Source organism: Suricata suricatta, chromosome 15 (assembly GCF_006229205.1).
Source record: "Suricata suricatta isolate VVHF042 chromosome 15, meerkat_22Aug2017_6uvM2_HiC, whole genome shotgun sequence".
Lineage (NCBI taxonomy): Eukaryota > Metazoa > Chordata > Mammalia > Carnivora > Herpestidae > Suricata > Suricata suricatta.
The window spans coordinates 68,340,441-68,360,903 of record NC_043714.1 but is presented as its reverse complement, the minus strand read 5'-3'; the positions used below and the strand labels follow the sequence as shown (position 1 = coordinate 68,360,903).

The following is a 20,463-nucleotide window of genomic DNA, read 5'->3' as shown; positions in this document are numbered from 1 at the left end:
CTGTGGTCCCCTTACTTCTCAGATCTTCAGCCTCCACCTTTTCACCCCAGACCCAGAGTTCCACAACCACCTATTCTGACTGCCTGAATTTCTAGATATCTCTAACCGGATGATCTGGAAGCACCAAAAATTCAGCTGGCCCCAAATCAAGTTGATTATCCCTATCCTCTACCGACCAGCTTCTCCTCCTGCACTTACCAGTTTAGGATGGTAAAAGCATGAGTGCTATCCTTGATGACGCCCCTCTTCCACACATGCCCTGCACACACATATAAAACACTAAGATGACTTCCATATCTCTCCTTGAATCTCCCAGTTATCAGTGCGGTTACCTTATGTTCCTCTCTTGGTAACGCAGGTCTCAACCATTTAAACCTCGGTTAAACAGTTTCTCTCCCCTTTACTCCATCCCCCACCTCCCACCATGGTTGTCCTTCAGATACACAGATCTGATCATGTACTTCCTGATTAAACACATGGAGCTTTCTACACAGCGTTTATAAGACCCCTTACCCTCGAGCCCAACAGCCTCACCACCCGGGTTAGTGGACGCTCTCAACACACTGGTCACTCTTCTTCTCCTGATGCTCTTCTCATGCTCTCTGCTTTCCCTCCCCCAAATCCTCTCAAGGCCTGACCCCAATCTCACCTCTTTTGTGATACCCTCTGTGATTGAGTTTCCTATTTTCTAAATGATGGTTGCTCAAAATCCTTTAGAGATCGTAGCATATTCCCCAATAGTTCATCATTTGTATGTTCGTATTCCCCTTCAGATGATGATCTCCTAGAGGATGAGGAAGATGTGTCTTGGGTCCTGGTACCCCATGATGCCTACCACTGTGCCTGGGAAGAAGCTTGTTGAATGAATAGGTAGATGAAACCATAGATGCAAAAAAATATGACCACAAGCATGGGAAACCAATAACCCACCTAAGTGATTAGAATATGCAGTAGGCTTTAAATCGTAGCTCCAACACTAAACTTGGTGACCCCTGGGAAGTTGCTTTTCTCTGAGCCTTAAATTTTCATCTGAAAAAGAGATCCAGGAATGGAAATAAGCTATTCTATAAAGTGCTTAGCATTGTTCTAGCTCATAAAGCTCAGTACATTACCGAGATTAATGTTATTAATAATAAGTGAGAAAATCCAGGAAGGAGGATAGTAAGGCATTGCTAGAAGGTAGGTCCAACTCCATTCACTAAACATATGTTTATTGAGCACCAACCAGCAGAAGATGCTGAAACCACATGGATGAACTCACTATAGAGGAAGGAGCCACTTCTATCAAAGAACCCTTATATGTGTAACAGTTTGCTGGCTGGAAGAAGGGTAGAGAAATTAGAGATGCCAGTGTAGGGCACAAATGGCTGGACAGAAAACAGAGAATAAGGGATGAATTCCCAAGGAGAAGCAACATGCCTGCTGAGAGGTTGGTTAGTAAAGAGAAGAAGCAGTCAAAGATACCTCCATAGATGGGGGAAGGGGGTTGAAATAACCAAAGTTGCTAGGAACAGCCTGACACCCACAGAGGTGTCCAATAGACAGAGGCTACAATGGAGCAGAGCTTTAGTGAGACCTTAAAGTTCGAGATGGATACTTGGGAGTGAAGTTGAACCTTGGGCAAGGATGAGTTCTCCTTGCCTATACTTGTGCCCTTACCCAGGTACCAACCAGCACATAGTGTATTCTGTGCAGACCTTGGTAATCACTACAAACTGAGCAACTTGAAACAGGTGCCAAGTTTCAGTTCTTGGCATTGGTGTAGACCAAGAGGGAAAGTGTTTCATAAATCCCACCTTGAAGGGGAAAGGGCATGTGGGTCCCTCCCACAGCCAGGGCATTGAGATAAAATCCAGGAGCATGTTGCCTTGGCAACAGTTGCATAGTGAGAAAGATGAATGATAAAAGAAGCAAAAAAGAATTGGCAGAAACAATAAATCAAACAATAAATCAATATCTGATGGTCTTTCCGAAGTTTCTCACTAGAGAAAATATTCTAGTGGTGGATGTAATAAAAATGTCTCCTGCTCATGGTGCTTTTCTTAAAAAAACAGCTTTTAGAGAATTACTAGGTGCCAGGGGCGGGAAAGAGCACTCATGGAAGTGATTGCCAGTTTATCCAGCAAGTGGGGATCAGACAATTGATGCCAAGTGACCCAACGTTCTGGGTTTCCCTGCAGGGTGATGCCAATGGCCATCCAGTTTTCCATTCTGATTATGCTGCACTCGGCTCTGGTCCTCATCACTACAGCAGAAGATTATAAGTGTTTGCCTCTCATCCTGCGGAAAACTTGCTGTTGGATTAATGAGACCTACTTAGCCCGGAACGTCATCATCTTTGCATCCATCCTGATTAACTTCCTGGGCGCCATCTTGAATATCGTAAGCATTCCAAACCCACCAGCCCTCTGTCTTCTAGTGTGCAGTCAGGAATGAAGAGTTAATGGAGCCTGCAGCTTTTGCATTGCTTTCCTTGGTACCACTTACAGTCATGTGCCTGATCCAGTCCCAAGCTCAGGGACAGAGAACAGAGATGGGGCTACTGTAAGAACTGTGCATTTTACTGGTGGCCAATTGTCTCCTTCCCAGTGGGGGAGCTTATTTGCTCCAAGGGAGCTCAAAAACCCTTAAGTTTCTATATTGTTAGTGGCCCTCAGTTAGAGTCATAAACAAGAGTTACCTTTCATTAAGCCCCTACCTGCTATGTGCCATGCACTGAAGGAGAAGCTGTATGTGTTTTTCTTATTTAATCCTCACCTGAGGTAAGTCTCATTATCCCCACTTTATGGCTGAGGAAACTGAGGCTCAGAGACACGAAATAACTTGCAAATAAGGTCTGTCTGACTCCATGACTCACGCTCATTCTCAAATGCTAAATTCTCTCTCTGGGAGTGGGGGGATGGAAATAAAATAGAAGTCATTTCTTGAGCACCTACTATGTGCTACAGGTAGGTATTACCATTCCCATGTAATGGATAAGGAAACTACATTTCAGGAAGTTTGAGACCTTGCCTGTGATTTTCTCAGAGTTCATATTGGATGTGACATATTGAACTTAAGACAACTCTTCTGCTGCCTTATTTATCATTGTCTTTAATTTGGTGATCCATGTTTTAATGATTTCATTTTCTCTCTAGAATGGTAACATGATAGTGATAGCATTTTCTGTGTATCAACAGTCTGTGTTGTCCATGACTTAGTGAATCTAGACTTTAGGAGTGATTTATCAGATTCTAGGTTATGAACTTGGCAGGTGGAGACGGGCTAGCTGGGCCATCATCTTATGACTGAACCCATCATTGTGCCCCTTGGGCCTCAGGGAAGGTCTCCATGTGTTCAGGGATGCCCTGTGGATGCCCAAATTGTCAGCCTATGAGTTGGATGCTTGTACTGCCTGAAATTCATTGCCCAGTAGGTCCCAATAATTAGTTAGAGTCTATATCGACTCTCAAGTTCTGTGGTTGGCCTTGAAGCAAAGGATTCTATGGGATAAAGAAAAAGAAAAATCATCATCTAACTGAGTCATCCTCTAATGGAAAGTTTATAGATTATTGCAGTTAAAAATGGAAGTGCTTAAGACCATGGATCGTGGCTTGTGGAGGTGTAGTCAGGATCTTGAGTCTTGATGCATTAGGGAGTTCTGGGGTGCAGGATTTGGAAATAAATGCAGTGACTTAGGTCAGGGTTATGTCTCGAACCCCGGTGCTACAGTGATTCAATAGGAAGTTCAGAGGCTTTGGAGTCAGATAGACCGACCTGCGATCAAATCTCAGCTCTACCACTTACTAGCTCGGGGATCCTGGACAAGTTACTTTACTTCTCAGAGTTTCGTGTTTTTCGATCGTAAACTGGGGATAAAAATCCTAGCTCTATCACACGGTGCTTGTGAGGCATTTTTGTCCAAAGTGTCTGGCACAGAGGAGGCATTCGGCCAATGGGAGCTATTCTTTTCTGAGCACCACAGACTCGGCAGCAGTTTCTGGCTAGGGAACGCCCATCACCTCATGCCAAGAGCCTTCCCGGAAAACGTGCCACTCAGATCCCTAGTACACTCCTAGCTTTTGATGAGGGGACAGGCTTCAAGCACACCTCATGCCTTTCCTCCTACCATCTGGCTCTCTTCACATCTCCACAAACACACTTCAGTGGCCCTGCATGATGGGGTGGGCAGAGCTGTCCCAACCCTCCTTCCCAACTGGCTCGCAAATGCTTTTTTGGAGCCAGCGCTTGCTCTGAAATGAAAGAGGGGGTCCCGGCTGGCACCTCCGATCTGGAATGATGCAGTGCCGGCACGCACTCCTTGGTTCCCAGCACTCGCACTGACCTTGTTGTTCCTGTGTTGTTTTTTTGTTTTGTTTTGTTTTGTTGTTGTTGTTCTTTTTTTTTAATCCGCAGCTGTGGTGTGATTTTGACAAGTCGATACCCTTGAAGAACCTGACTTTCAATTCCTCAGCTGTGTTTACAGATATCTGCTCCTACCCAGAGGTATTTATTCTCGAGCTTCCCTTGGCTAGACCTGGGCCTAGGGATCTCTTCCACCAGCACCCCACAAACAGGACTGGCTCAAGGGTCTTTGAAAGCGCTCCAGACAGCTGTTTCCTTTTTCTGCCTCCTCCTCCTTCCCCTCTTCTGCCTTTCCTGCTCTCTCCTGCCCCTTCCCTGCTCCCACTTCTAGCCTTTCCCTATTTGCCCTTCTTCTTCCTCCTTCTCCTTTCTTCCTTCTTCACCTTTATCTCTATCCATTTTCCTTTTCCCTTCTTTCTCCCCCTCCCCCACTCATTTTCCTGCTCATTTCAAAATTCTAGAGCAAAATGTGCTGTTGCTTTTGGTGTAGGGCTGACTGCAGAGTTATGGTTCAGATGGTGTTTGCTGCACTGAAGAAGGAGGGAAAGGATGGAAACGAGGAAGGAAGGAGGGAAGGTAGGAAGGAAGGGAGGGAGAAAGGGAGGGAGGAAGGAAGAAAATGAGGGAGGGAGGAAGAAGGGAAGGAGGGAGGAGGGAAAGGAGGGGGGAAAGGAGGAAGGAAGGCAGAGAAAAGGGAGGAAGGGGAAGGAAGAGAGGGAGGGAGGAGGGAAGGGAGAGGGGGAAAGGAAGAAGGAAGGAAGAGAAAAGGAAGGAGGGAGGGAGGGACAGAGGAGTGAAGGAAAGGGGAAAGGAGGAAAGAAGGAAGAGAAGGGGGAGGAAGGAGAAAGAAGGGAGAGGGGAGGGAAGGGAAGGGGGAAAGGAGGAAGGAGGAGAAAAAGAAGGAAGGGGAGGGGAGGAAGAGACAGAAGACAGGGAGGGAGGGTAGGAGGGGAAAAGGAGGAAAGAAGGAAGGGAGGGGGAAGGAGAGGAAAAGGAAGGAAGTGGAATGAAGGAAGGAAGGGAAGGAGGGGAGGAAGAGACAGAAGGAAGGAAGTTAATAAATCACAAACACAGAAAACCACAACTAAAAGCAAAGTACATGGGGTCAGGAGGTGTCCCAATTGATACCCACCATGATTATGTGAATCTGACCTTCCCTTGGCCAGAGAGCCACTGGTCTGGCTCTGGACCTTGGGGATCAAGCCTGCAGCATTGGTCAAAGGACAATCTTAGGTTATGTTAGCCATGGCCCAGACATCTGGGGACAGAAGTTCTGGGTCAGGAGAGAGGACAGCTTGGATGTCCCAGAAGACGTCAGCCAACTTCACACCCTGAGGACCCAGGTAGACCCTTGTTCTCTAAGACCTTGCCAATATCTAGGTGGAGGAAAGGCTCTGTCTCAGCTAGGTGTGGGAAATTGGGGTGAGGAATGCTCTGAAAGGGAGAGAAAGCCTCACGCCCCGCACAAGGCAGAGACCATCTATTTGATATGCATCATTAAATGTATCATTAAATCCTCAAGCTGAAGTGGGCACAGGCTGTCATCTCCACTTCATAGATAATGCAACAAGGTCCTGGAGAGTAACTTGCTCAGTGCCACTCAGTACCACTCCTGCCTGCCCTCCATCCTTCCTCCCTTTTCTCCTTCCTTCTTTCTTTCTGTCCTTCTCTTTTTAATTCAGTTATCAAGACTTGGAACTGCAGGGCAAACCATATCTGGCTTGTCCTTGACCTCATGCTTCAGAATGCAGGCTCAGTCCCAAAGAAGGAACTAGGCATTGCTTAAGGAGATCCAGGGCAGGATGGGGCTAGCTCTCATTGGGAGACCTTCCCACCAAGTAAGGAGTGAGCACAGATCTTGTGGATTCTGTGGGACATCAGCTCCCTGAGAATGTCTCAGTTTGGAGGGCAGGAGGAGTGTCCCAAGAGGCAATAAGTTGGTCAATGGTCAGACGTGTAGAGCTAAGCAGTGCTGGACTTCACTCCCCACTGAACTCCTGCACTCACTACCAGTGGGATCTTGAATCAGTTCTTATTCTCACAGAACCTCAGTTTCTTTGTCTGTAGAGTGGGAAAAATAATACCTTCCTCACATGGCTTTTGTGGGAATATCATGTTCTCATGGAGCCTCCCTAAGTGAGTTTGCAGATGCTGGGCTCCCCACATGTCATCTGACATGAGGATCGTGCTCAAGAACTATTAATGTGGGCTTCTGCATCCCCCTACAATAGTCTATACCCTTGGCCTGGAACCCAAGCTTCCACACTCAGGACCACAGCACACATGGGGTTGCCAGTCCTCAGAAAATGGCTTTTGGCTCATGTAGCATCATCTCTGTGCTTCAATTTCCTTATCTATAAAATGAGGTTGAAAGTGGGACCTTCCTCAAGGGTGGTTGTGAAATCAAGTGAATTAATTCACATCAGGTGTCTAGAGGAACACCTGGCACAGAGTATCTGCTCATTAAATATCAGCCATGATATATTTATTACTTCCTGTGGAAAAGGTTTAAGCCCACAACACCAACATATGTTTACCTAGAAGTTATATTCCTTTATCACTGTGCTAATGTATTGGGTACATTAAGGACCATATTCAAAAAATAAAAATGTTTTTTTTAATGCTATAAAATAAAGAAGCATTTCAATACTTTCCTCCCACAACCAAAGAATGATCTTGTTCAGGAGTCAGCAGACGGTGGCCTCCAGCCAAATATGACCTGCCACCTGTTTCATAAGTGAAGTTTGGCTGGGGCTTCGCCACCCCCATTTATTACCCATCACCCATGGCTACTTATACAGTTGGCAGAGTTGAGTAGTTGCAACAGAGACGGTGTGGTCAACTAAGCCAAAATATATCCTATCTGGCCCTTTGCAGGCAAAGTTTGCTAACTCCGGACATCCCCTCAGATGCAGGATACCCACTAGCCAAAAAGATGGGGAGCTGGACTCTTTCCCCCACCAACTACCATCACCAACCCAATTTGACCAACCGGTTGCCATCTTGATATACATGCCTGTGCTTCTCTACCTAACGATTTGTCTACCAAAAAGGAATGAGACCTCTAGACTTTGTAACGGACTTAATCGGCACACACCCCACCCATCATTCACCCATGTGTGTGTCCCCAGGCAAATCACTTCGTCTCCCTGAGCTTTGGTTTCTTCACCTGCCCTCTCTACCTCACCCCCTGAGAAACACATTCAGTCCGAAAGCGTGTTATGAACTGGATGATGTGACATAAAAACAAGGGGCTGTTCTAATATATGGTATTAGGTATACTGTTCAAGACGAACTAGAGCTTGCCGGTTCTTAAAAATGAATGAAGATGCAATAAATGACAGTGAAGAAAGCTGCATTCCAGCTATGATTTGAGAAGTGGCCTGGGGGAGGGAAGAAGCACAGGTCTGTAAAATGAATGCAGATCCCACACACTAACCTGCCTGGGGTTCTTGGCAGGTTCCAAGGGAGGACCTGCATTTTAGAGTTGACCCCCTTTATTGTCTGCTCTGGCACATTTGAGTAAAGAGTTGACTATATTTGCAAAAGCAATGAGAGCTTGCTAACATTTTAAAGGGTCCTAAGAGCCAGTCTCGCCTAGGGGTGGAATTATCTGTGTTCTGTTCATTAAATATCAGGTGTCATGATGAAGAAGATGAGAGAAGAAAAGGGGGTATATTGAAAAGGGAGGAGAAGAGGGAAATAAAAGCCAGAAGGAGCCAAAAAAAGAGGAAGAGAAACAATTAAAAAAGGGAATTCGTGAACAAGCAAATAAGCAGATGTTTTTTGACACCAAAAGTGGCTATAAAAACTAGTGCCTTCATTCCTCTGGTCAACCCCTCAGGTAGGAGTCTGAACCCCACATGGTCTTGGAGGGAACTGTATTCAGTGTGGTCTAAAATTCCCCAGCTGCTCTTCAGGATACAATCAGGTTTTCCCATGCTTTTGATGGCCCACCAGAACAGTCGAATGAAGAATGAGTGTGAGATGGCTTCACTATCATTTCAGAACATTTTTTAGGTTACACAAGGGGATGTTCTACAAGCTCATTTTGTTTCCGCACTTAGCCAATTTCATGTTATGCCTAAACACATAAAGAAGATTGATTTGGGGTTTTTTTTCCCCAAATGATAATCAATTTTTGGAATTGCCTTTCCCAAAAAAGTGCCAAAAAGCCAGAAACCAACAAGCCCCAGTTAGCCAAAGCTTAAATTTGAGGTCTTCAAGGACATTAACAGAACATGGAAAATAGAACAGGTGAGAGTGGCAGAGGCTACGTGCTGACCTCAAATGAGCAAGGACTCTTTGGCCATTGACTTGCCATGTGGCCTTGGATGAGTCACTTAATTTCTCTGAGCCTTTGTTTTCTCACCTATGTCATGGGATTATTAATGATACTATCCCATAAGATTGTTTGGGTGACGAATAGAGATCACGTACAGAAAATACTCGATCTCATGAACAGTGAGATCATGACTGGAGCTGAGATCAAGAGTCAGATGCTTAGGGGCGCCTGGGTGGCTCAGTTGGTTAAGCCTCCAACTTCGGCTCAGGTTAGATCTCATGTTCGTGGGTTCGAGCCCCACGTCAGGCTCTGTGCTGACAGCTAGCTCAGAGCCTGGAGCCTGCTTCTGGTTCTGTGTCTCCTTCTCTCTCTGCCCCTCCCTTTCTCATGCTCTGTCTCTCTCTGTATCAAAAATAAATAAAACATTTTTTTAAATTATAAAAAAGAAGAGTCATAAAAAAATTTATAAAAATGAAGAGTCAGAAGCTTAATGGACTGAGCCGCCCAGGAGCCCCAAACATTCATTAAATGTTAGTTCCTTTCTTTCTTGAAGTCTTTGGTACCTCAGGGAAAATAGTGCCTGCCTACATGGCATGCAAGGAAGACGGGGCTGGAACACATTTTTTAAATGCACAAGGTTTTTGTGCTCCAAACATGAGATCATCTACATGATTATGTGTCCGATGTGTGACTAAAAATTTGAACAGACCATCTTGGGATAGTCTGTTTCCCTTTCATAATACTGTTCTTCTGGCCTCACCCATTGTACGAGATGGTGACCACCTTGCGTTGCATCGTTCTCAGAGAGCCAGATCCTTCTAGATCCTGCGTTGCTGTCCATGCCCAGGGAGTGGCCTTGGAAGGCACATACTTATTCCAACAATGCCACCATGTTCCTCTCTGCATGTTGTTCTTAGCTGACCGCACTCATTTCCTAAATGTATGTTAAGCGATGTCAAATTGCTGTCCTTTGGGAACGTGTTTTATTACTGAAAGTCACTGAGATGCATGATCTGGCTAGATATCGCAGTTTAGAATCAAATCAGAGATACTGCATTCTTGTTTCTGAAAAATAAATTGGGATGGTAATTTACAAAAATCTGAGCTCAGCCATCAAAGCAGGCCCAAAACAGACACATAGTCTTCCATGTGACCACAGTAAATCGATCAATAAGTGCCGCCAAGATCAGCATCATCCTGTATTTTCAAAAACATTTTCTAGGGATGCCTTTCCATAAGAAATTGCTACTGCACATACTCCGGGATTAGGGTTTGCTTCTTAGCTTTCCTGGGATAGTCTTTATTTATAGACATCATTAACATAGGCATGTCTTCCCAGGAAGGATTTTAACCCAGGAGGTTAAAGTATTGACTGAGTATGTAGTTGCTTCAAAGAAATTTCTAGAATTTCTCTCACACCCCCAAGCATCCCTAATCAATGTTCTTATTTCTCCTCTCCCACAGCCCTTCAAATATGGGAGTCTCTACACTTTAGCCTCTGTATCTTCTGCCTTTCCTTTTCATGTTCTGCCTGGGCAGTCTCCACAGCTGTGGGGTCAGCTCAACAATGTCAGCTGCATGTCTCCAACCCTTTTCCGTCTTTCGAACCCCAGCCTCACACTTGCAATTGCCACGAGCTGTCCTTACTGAATCACCCTCGATGCCTAAAGCTTGAGCCTAAAACCAAATGCATATGCTTTCCCCATCCTTGTTCCATAGTTTTTTTCTCTTAGTTAATAGACTAATCCCTACTCGAATGCTTAGTGGCCTTTCTGACTCCTCTCTCTCCTCCCCTTCGTGTAAAACTAGATATAGCTCTTGTCTTGTCTATTGGATAGGTCCCCAAACTTGTCCTTAAGCCTTCAGCTTTTCTCCATTAATTACAATCCATCCTGTACTTGCCCACATCACAGTTTATTCCTAGATCTACTGAATCCATCGCAAACCTGAAACCCAACCGTGGTTCCTTGCAAATTTCGAAATATAGGGCAGACTTCTCAGCAGTATGTACGAGAGTTTCTGCATCATGGCTTTGCCACCTGTCTCTGCCCTGCCACACCTGTGAACCCTCTATAGCTGAGACCCCTGCAGGGAACATTCTAGAGGTGTGGGGCTTCTGAGTTCCTGGGGTGACTTACAGAACACAGAGACTATCATTTGATCTCCCACATGATAGTCAACATGCAATGTATGGGTCCAGATCCAGCTGAAAGAGAGATTTTCATGAAGCCCTACTACTTCAGTAGCTTCTTGTTCCTCTCTATTTCTTGGTCTCACTGCCAGTATTCATCCAAGCTACAAAAAAAGACAGAGGAGAAGCTCCTGATGTTATTTATCCAGGGGCCTCATTCCTTTGATGTCTTGTGGTTTACAGCATCACCATGAGGTTCAGCTTTATGCTGTAAGACAAAAAGTTCCCTAAACTGTGCAAGGCAGGCAGTAGGGTGGGTCCTTTCAGTGGAATGGAGGGAGGTTGTAGAGCTGGAGAGAGAGCACTAACCCGGTTGGTTGAGACCAGAAAAAGAGAAAGATCAATTCGTTCATTGGGCAAAAGTGAGATTGTATTTAACTACAATGATTTCAGACGTCTTGGCAGAGAAAGTAGGAGGGCGATTAATTTGAAATGTATCTACCTGCCTATGTTACTAGCTCTCCTTATGATTTATTAGGTGATTTTTTAATATACCCCCGGAGTTCTATAGATTGGTCTTTTGTACTCTTGAGTTCATGTCATCCTATTTTCATAGAATGGTCTTCCTTTTCCATTTTCTGTCATGTGAATCCTTCAGATCCAGTTCAGATCCACCCGCCCCACAAATTTTTCTCCAAGATGTCTTCCTTCTGCCTCTGTGCTCCATCAGATTTGATCATGTTGCTGGGAGAGCACTTTCCACAGCATGTTGTTATTGGCGTCTCCATGCCTGCTTCACATCTTAGACCACAGGGTGTGGTCCAGGCCATGTCTCACTCACCTTGGAATCCCCAACGCCCAGCACCACGCCCTGATCACAATAGCCACTCCATCCTCATTATGCTTTTTAAACTTAACTGTTGTGCCCTCATCAGGTTTCGCTCAAGGGCGCAATCATTTTGACAGCTTTGATTTAATACATGAGTCATAATTTGCTCTGATAAAACGTGCACAACTCTTCATCATGATGCAGGTAATGATGATTCAGGACAACTCGGGGCTATGCATCTTCCCTCTCTATTTGTTAAAATGATGGCATGGAGACATCAAGATGAGTTACCTGAAAATCTTGCCAAGGGAAGATCTTAGGGGAAGAAAGCACATCATCCATTTGAGATAAGGACAGAATTGGATTTACCAAGAAAGAAAGACAAAAGTGAAGGGTGCCCCAGACAGGGGGGGGTCTTTAGGAACACTGACTAAGTCATTGCTGAGTCAGCCCCCATGCATAGGACCTTTGTCCTCAGTGGGTCTCATCATGGTGCTATCACTTCATATCACTGGTGAAAGTAAACATTCATGAGTCAGTTTGGCTTAGGATCTCAATAAACCTGTCTTCCATGGTTGTTTGGAGATTTGAGAAATGCTTACTGGTCTCCTCTGCCCATAGAGAATTTTCTCTTTCTATAATAGGAGAGAGAATAAAGGAGACCACCAGTTGCTACATAGAGTCATGCAGAACAGGGCTGGAATGGATTTGAGGAATTAGTCATGCTCCGTATGCCCACTGGAGTCATATGGACCCACACAGATTGCTTGCAGGTGTCCTGGTGGTGGTTTTCAGTTGTGAGAATTCGAACAACTTACGTGAGCTCTTTGAGCTTCCATCTCTTCACCTGTGAAATGGGAATTATGATTCCCATCATGGCCAGTTATTTTGAAAATTTCAAGGGAGAAAGCATGTAAAGGTAAAAGTACTACTACCAAGTGGGCCTTGATAATACGGGTTTTATTCTTTTCTCCTACTGGATCATCAGAATATCAACCTGCCATCCAGAATGATACAGTGAGATGCTTCTGTAAGGGAAATGGGCTGGGCAGTGCCCTCCTGAAGGCTGAAATGTGGCTGGGCAGACTGGCTGACCAGTGGGGGCCACTCCAGTATTCCAGCTTGAGTGGTCCCAGACTGGCCCTTTGAACAGCTACTTCCAATACAAAGAGATAGATCTTATCCTGGATGTGGGGGGTAGAGGGTGCTGTGGAGGAACGAGGCAGTTCAAGCCACCTGGAGATGTTCACCAAGGCTTCTCAGAAGAAAGGACACTCGAGCTCGCACTTGTCAGAGAAGTGAGACTAAGTCACATGGACAAACTTTGAGCAAGAGGGCATGGGATGCAAAGCACAGGGGCCCAAGAGAGTCCAGAAACAGCCGTGGGAGACGTGAGGAGACGGTGAGGCTGAAGCATTGTGTTGGGTTTGGAAAGTGAAGAGGGATCTGATCTGTCATGAACTTGTGAGCTTCCCACTCAGAAAGGAAAACACCATTTGAGGGAGTGGTGAGCCCTGGGAGGCCTTCAGGCTGAAGAGTGGCATGATGAGGTCTGTGTTTTAGAAACTCCAGAGAGAGAAAGACCATGTGTGTTCAGTGGGGGGTTGAGGGCTGCAAGGAGACAAAGCTGCCAGAGACTGTTCCAGAACCAGAAAAGAAAGAGCTCAGAAGGGGAGAGAGCATGGATGTGAGCTCTGTGAAGGAAGTGGAGCCTGCAGACTTGGGCTGGCCTGGCTATGGAATGTGGGGAAGAGAAAGGCAGGAGAGACCCAGGGTTCTGGCTTAGGGCTGGCGTAATGGTCCCCCAAACACCCGGGAACAGAGGGTTTGGAGGTAGTAAGGAAACAATGCGTTCTCTTGGAGGATTGTTGACTTGTAGGACAACCTGAGGTCTCCAATTGGAGGGGCTCAGCAGCCATTTGTATCAGGAGACCACCCGCTCCCCGGCCCCAGTGCCTAGGAGAGCGACCCTTCCGCATTCCCGTCAAGTCTGACCGCCTCTCCTCTCTCTCTTCCCAGTACTTCGTCTTCACTGGGGTGTTGGCCATGGTGACCTGCGCGGTTTTCCTCCGCCTGAACTCTGTCCTGAAGCTGGCTGTGCTGCTGATTATGATTGCCATCTACGCCCTGCTGACCGAGACGGTCTACGCGGGCCTCTTCCTGCGCTATGACAACCTAAACCACAGTGGAGAGTAAGTGCCCGCCGTGTGCATGCTGGTGGGAAGTGGAGCCACTGGGATAATGATTGAGATGGAGAGACCAAAACCTGGGACTGTTGGATGTGGACTTCTGTTTCTCAGCTCAGGCACTCGCCAGCCTACAAGTCTAAGCAACATCCCCAGTTTTAATCCTGAAAATCCGCTTTAAAGTTTGGACTGAATAGCAACTAAATAGTAGCTCTGGTCTCCTCCAAACCTAATAATTTGTGACTCCTTCCAGTTTAACAGCTCCAAGAAGTATACAGGGTCTGACTATAATTTGGCTGTGGCTGTATTAATAATTAGCAAACACTGTGCATCAAATACTTACTATGCTCCTTGCACTGTATGATTTTTGAAATACAAGAGAGTACTAAAAAAGAGGGGCACCCAGGGGGCTCAGTCGGTTGAGCACCTGACTTTGGCTCAGGTCATGAATTCACAGCTCGTAATTTCGAGCCCTGCTTCAGGCTCTGTGCTGACAGCCTGGAGCCTGGAACCTGTCTTCAAATTTTGTGTCTCCATCTCTCTCAAAAATAAACAAACATTTAAAAAAAATGTCTCAGCATAGATTTCTTAGAACAGAGCCTGAGACAAGGCTGAAGGACTGATGTAACCCCAGGGCAGTGAAAATGAGGGGCAAGAAACCAGGAAGCAAATGCAAGCCAACGCGGTGTTATGTGGTCACGTGGGCTGTGAAGACATGGAGGAGAGACACTCACCTGAAATGTCTCTGGATGGGCAGTGAGCTGGGGAAAGGCAGCATGGGGCGGAGAAAGGGAGAGGAACGCCTCCACTGGCTCTAGCCCTTTCCTGTCTCTCATGAGTCACAGCCCATTCTCTGGATGAACTTCCTGGTGAGAGCCCGTGACCCCTCATACAGACTCTGCACCTCCAATGTGGAGCTTTATCTGAGCCAGAAGTGGCAGAGACAAGTGTCCCCAGGTGTGGGAAGCACAGGGCTAACTGAGACCCCAAGAAGGGGTCAACCAAATGAGAAAAAGATGAGGCCGAGATGGCCCAAAAGCCTCAGAAAATGTGCATGATACGAGTCAGATGAATATCTATGAACCAACTCCTGCAAAACGTTAATAATGAGTCATGGTTACTTTTGCACTTTTGAAAGGATAAAGTAGTTCAGATGTTTTGCTGAAATTCTCTTCCCCGGCATTATCAATTATCCCTCTTCTCTTTCTTGTAAGCATCAATTTCTAATGCACTTAATGTGTACCCTTCCCATCTGTGTTTATTGTTGGTGTTGTTTTATTTGATTTCATTTGTTTTGAGGTTGGGGAGGGGCAGAGAAAGGGAGAGAGAGAATGCCAAGCAGGCTCCATGCTCTGTGCAGAGCCCAACATGGGGCTCAATCTCACAGCCCTCTGATCATGACCTGAGCCAATATCAGTAATCAGATGCTTAACCAACTGAGCCACCCAGGTACTCCCTGTGTTTTTAAATATATATTTAGTTATGTCTGTATTGTAAATTGCTTCTGAAATTATTTTTTCATCTTGCAGTGTTGTATTTTTTAGATACATGTGGGTCGATGTCTGCAGATGTAATTCCGTAGACAGCTTTCGCAATCTGGAGCTGTAATATGCTCCCATTTTATAGTATGAACATACCAGAATAGACTTCTCCCTTGACCTATTAATAAGCTTTAAGGCTATTAGCAGTTTTCCCTACTTAAAAAATGCTTCAGTGACCATTATCGAAGACGTCTCCTGGAACTTCTATATGAAAATAAACTCGCTGGATTGTAGCTTAGCCACATTTCCAAATTGCCCAATTTGCTCTCTAGCATGCTTAAAGAGCACCCCTCTCACAAGCAATGGCTCCTGTTGCTATGACCACCACCCACACCATTGTTAGACTTTTAAAATTCTTGTTGCATTTATGGGTGTCTCATTATCTTCATTAGTTCCTTGATCATGAGTGAGTGAGTGCATTTTGTATGTTTGCTTATTAAGCATTTGGATTTTCTTTTAGGTGAATTGTCAGGGCCTATCCTTTGGCTGGTTTATCGGTTAGGGTGTTTGCCTTTCTCTTATTGGATTTGCAGAGGTTCTTTATGAATTCTAGATGCTAACTTGTGACCGCTGTGCACGTGCATCAGACGCTGTATGTATGATACCCTAGTTGAGCCCCACAGCAACCATCGAAGAACGCGGGCTCAGAGATGTTAAACAATAACCCTGATGAATGTGGCCAGGAAGGAACAGACCTGGATTCAAATCCGGGTCTTCCTGGCTCCAACATCCACCTTTGTCAATGCTGTGTACACTTCTTTTAAGTCAAGCTGAAGAGTCTCTCACCAGATGCCCAGGGTTCAAAGAACGTCAGAATAGTTTCAAATTAGGTAAAATGGTTAGTGGCAACATGGCCAAACAGAGGGCGAAGAGATGTGGGAACACAATGAGCTGTGTTTGTGGTCAAAATAAAATTAAACCAGCTGCAATTTAGTCATTCAAAGGGGAGCACAGCTTTTAATGTTTTTGTCTTTATTTTATTTTGAGGGAGAGACACAGTGTGAATAGGGAGATGGGCAGAGGAATAGGGAGACACAGAATCCAAAGCAGGCTCCAGGCTCTGAGCTGTCAGCGCAGAGCCCAATGTGGGGCTTGAACCCATGAACCATGAGATCATGACCTGAGCTGAGGTTGGGCATTTAACTGACTGAGCTGCCTAGGCATCCCAGGAGAGCTCAGCTTGAATGGGATCAGCCAAGGCTTTGGCTTTAAATCCAGAGTCTTTTGCATTAGAAAGTGACTTCCCATCTCTCGACCTCAGTTTGCCCATCAGGGAAGTGGGCTCACCGTCCTCTATCTTGGGGCCACATGAGGCCCTGGTGTGCCTGGCTCATAGTAGCTAATCAATAGTTGTGCATACCTCACCCCCCCCCTTCATTCACAAGAGAGAGGTTTAGTTCTGAATTCTGTTCTGAGGCCTTTTTTTTTTAGTGTTTATTTATAAATAAAGGGAGTGTGAGCAGGGGAAAGGGAGAAAGGGGGTCAGAGAGGAGGAGAGAGAGAGAATCCCAAGCAGGCTCCTCACTGTCAGCACAGAACCCCACATGGGGCTCAAACCCACAATCCACGAGATCATGACCTGAGCCCAAACCAAGAGTTGGATACTTATTCAACTGAGCGACCCAGGCGACCATGATCTGAGGTCTTCAGGAAAAGCTTGTAGTGAAATTGTTAAGTTGGGTTGTGCACCTAAATGTAATCCCGGGCTCACTGCTGCCAACGTCCAAGTGTTTTTCAGCTTCTTTTTCTGATCCAAGGTCAGTTGTTGGCTAGTCTTGTATTGAAACACACTTTACTCTCAATGGAACTAAACTAGTAAGGAGCAGAAGAGCTCCTCTCTCTGCTGCAACAGAACTCAGCAGGTCAGTCAATGCCACGGTCTATCCTGTTGGCGGCCATGGCCTGTTCATGCTGGAGCCCAAAACTGGAGAGGTGTCCTCTCCCCCAATATCTTATCAATCCCTGGAGACTCATCTTCCTCAGCCTCCCTTGCAGAGAAGCACCCTATCATAACACGTGTGAGTACAAGTTTAGAAATTAAAGGACTTAGGTTCAAACCCCAGCTCTGCCATCAACCAACTGTGTGATTTCAAGGGAATTCATGAGATGTGATGATCTCTCTAAGCCTGGATTTTCTCATCTGTAATGTGGGGGCAATAAGCACTCCTACATTGTAGAAGTATCAGAAAGATCAGATGTGATCATGGAAACAAAGCACAAGGCCTGGCATAGAAGAAGAACTTGATTAATACTCACAATTATTATCTCATGTGCCCCCTCCATGCTGTAAGTGCTACTGTTCTAGAAAGATCCTTACTCTCATTGCTGCTGTCGCCTAACTGATCTTCCAACCTCAGCTCTCAATCCATCCCTCTCTGAAAGCCATCAGAGCCATCTGCTGAATGCATTATCCTTCTTAAAACCCTTAAGGGGCTCCTTATTGCCTCTAAAAAGCTAAAAGTCCTTGTTTCTCAAGGTCTCCACACACCATCTTGGTCTGGCTCCTATGACTCCTCTAGTCTTTTCCTTTTGTAGCTGCAGAGGCCACAACCTACCCATCCTGTGTTCTTGCGATGGGAAACCAGGCTGTTTACCCACCCAGTGAGATTCTGCCCATTGCTCTGCCAGATGTATCCATCTCATTATTTCCAACCCATCTCTCTCAAGGTCCAGCTCAAGGGCAATGATGGCCCCCCTGAGCATTCTTAACTTTTAATCTGTGTGCCTAATCTTCTCTCATTGCACCTCTCCCTCCATGTTGTGATTATTAATTGCCATGTCCTCCTCTTCCCTTAGAGTAGAACATTTGAGGGCAAGGACCATTCTCATGCTTATATTTTGGCACTTAGCAAAGTATCTGGCAGCAGGTGTCCAATTAAATATTTGTTGAGTGAAACATTAAATATATGAGTGACTGAAAGAAACATTAGCTCCTTTGGAACCATGTTACACCCCTGAGTCACCATAAGACACGTCTTATGGTGTCTTCTCTCCACGACCCCTGTGATGTTTGCTCACCACTCCCCATAAAGCAAGCATTCCCCATCCAGTAAGGACTTCTGTGTCCCACCTCTTCTAGGCCCTGCAGATTCACAGATGAATAGGATGTAATTTCTATCTTCAAGGAGCTTAGGGGAAAGAAATTAAAGAAAGTGCATAGGGGAGGGCACCGTGGCTCCTGAGAAAGCATCACTAAGATGTAGATTGATGGCCAGGCTTCCCCACGCCCCAGATCAGTGAACTAGAGGCAAGCATGAAACTTCTGCACCTCGGTTTTTCTTTACTGGAATAAGGATAATAGTACTTACTTGTTGGGGCTCCTGGATGGCTCAGTTGGTTAAGTGTCTGACTTCCACTCAGGTCATGATCTCACAGCTCATGAGGTCAAGCCTCACATCAGGCTCTGTGCTGACAGCTCAGTGCCTGGATCCTGCTTCAGATTCTGTGTCTCCCTCTCTCTGCCCCTCCTCATCTCGTTCTCTCTCTCTCTCATAAGTAAACATAAAAAAAATTTAAATAGTACTTACTTGTTAATATGACAAAGGGCAAGCAACACGTATATAAAGTGGTATACAGGTATGGCATAAAATCAGCACTTAGCTAATGCAGTCATTAGTCTGGGGACAGAATAAAGCATCTGTTCAAACTGATAGTTTATTTTGAGTTTTCAAAGGGGAAATGGGAACTAATAATTCAACCAAAATTTTAGTCTCATGTACACAATGGCTAAAGCTCCGAACTTGGTGCTTAAGATGTGAGTGCACATCTTGACTCTGATAGAAATCACCTGTGTGAGCTTGGACACATACCTTCTCCCTGGATCTCAATCTTAAATCTATAAAATAAAAGCCATGTGAGCGATGTTATGTTATCTATTACACACATAATATGCAATAGAATGGATCCTCCCAACTCACATTGTAAAGTATGTAATTATATGGAATTAGTTTCAGAATATACACCAAGTGGCGAAGTAGGTTACAAAAAGAGAACGAACCATACAATCCTAAATTTACAAACAATTTTTGCATAAAGTAACATTTAATTGGCTCCAAGATATTAACCATTGTTTTCTTTGGGTGGTATGGCGAAGGACAATCTTTATTTTCTCATTTGTAATTTGCATTAGCTTCCAAATTTACTACAATTAGTACAAATGCTTCTGTAATAAGTAACACTCAAATTAAATACTAATTTTTATGAGACATCAGATAAGATGATCTCTAAGGACTGCCCTAGCCCTGGAGAATTACATTATTCCACATGTGTTTTCATGTAATAATGCCCCATTCTATTACCATAGGGAGATGGTAGTATTAATACTGTGATTTTATTAGTGTAAAGAAATTAGTTCAAACATCCTTGGTTTCTCTGCCACCCACTATCAAGCAAAGTATTATAATTTCATACAAATGTTGGTCACTTGGATCCACTGAAAGTTCTTCAAAGAGTCACAAAAGCTACAAAAAATTCCTTCTAAGTTTATTTTTGTTTTTTAATGTATATTCATTTTTTAAAGTAAGAGAGAGAGAGAGAGAGAGAGAGAGAGAGCGTGCACAAGAGGGGGAGGGGCAGAGAGACAAGGAGACATAGAAGTCAATGCAGGCTCCAGGCTCTGAGCTATGAGCACAGAGCCCAACAGGGGGTTTGAACCCCCGAAACATGAGATCATGACCTGAGGGAGCCAAAATCATATGCTTAGCTGACTAAGCCACCTAGGCGCCCCTACTTCTAAATTTAAATGACAGTTCTTTTTGGATGCTCCTTGGCTGGGCTGACTTTCTCTGCACACTTTGCAGTCTTTACTCAGACCGTAATTCCTCAATCTGAAATACATCTTAAAGACTAAGAAACCATTCATAATCATTTTCTCTTTTCTTCTGAATTCGATCTAGTCATCCATTTTGGTCAACCACTGCTTTTAAGAGGCATTTGTGTTTTCTCTCAAAAGTAGGTTGTAAGTGATAAATTGCAGGCCTTACAAAAGGCTTCCACCTCACAAAGAAAAGGATGTCGGATGTGTTAGTCAGACCAAGGTTGGGGCACACTCAGGAGGAGTTAAACACAGGATGTCTTCCATTCAGACTAAGCCTCGTGAAGGAGGGATTTGTTTAAAGCACCATCACCAGGAACAAGAGCAAGAGCCT

The 20,463-nt window shown here is 45.0% G+C and overlaps 1 protein-coding gene across 3 annotated transcripts in view; it reads left to right on the top strand.

Annotated features, from left to right (window-relative positions):
* ADCY8 (adenylate cyclase 8) overlaps positions 1–20,463 on the top strand; it is a 218,688-nt gene that overhangs the window by 167,799 nt on the left and 30,426 nt on the right. For 2 of the 3 annotated variants that reach the window (XM_029923740.1, XM_029923738.1), the window contains 3 exons: positions 2,181–2,382; positions 4,396–4,485; positions 13,609–13,781. In XM_029923740.1, coding sequence (XP_029779600.1) covers positions 2,181–2,382; positions 4,396–4,485; positions 13,609–13,781 — 465 coding nt within the window. The remainder of the gene's footprint in view (positions 1–2,180; positions 2,383–4,395; positions 4,486–13,608; positions 13,782–20,463) is intronic. The other variant, XM_029923739.1, reaches the window with a different exon arrangement.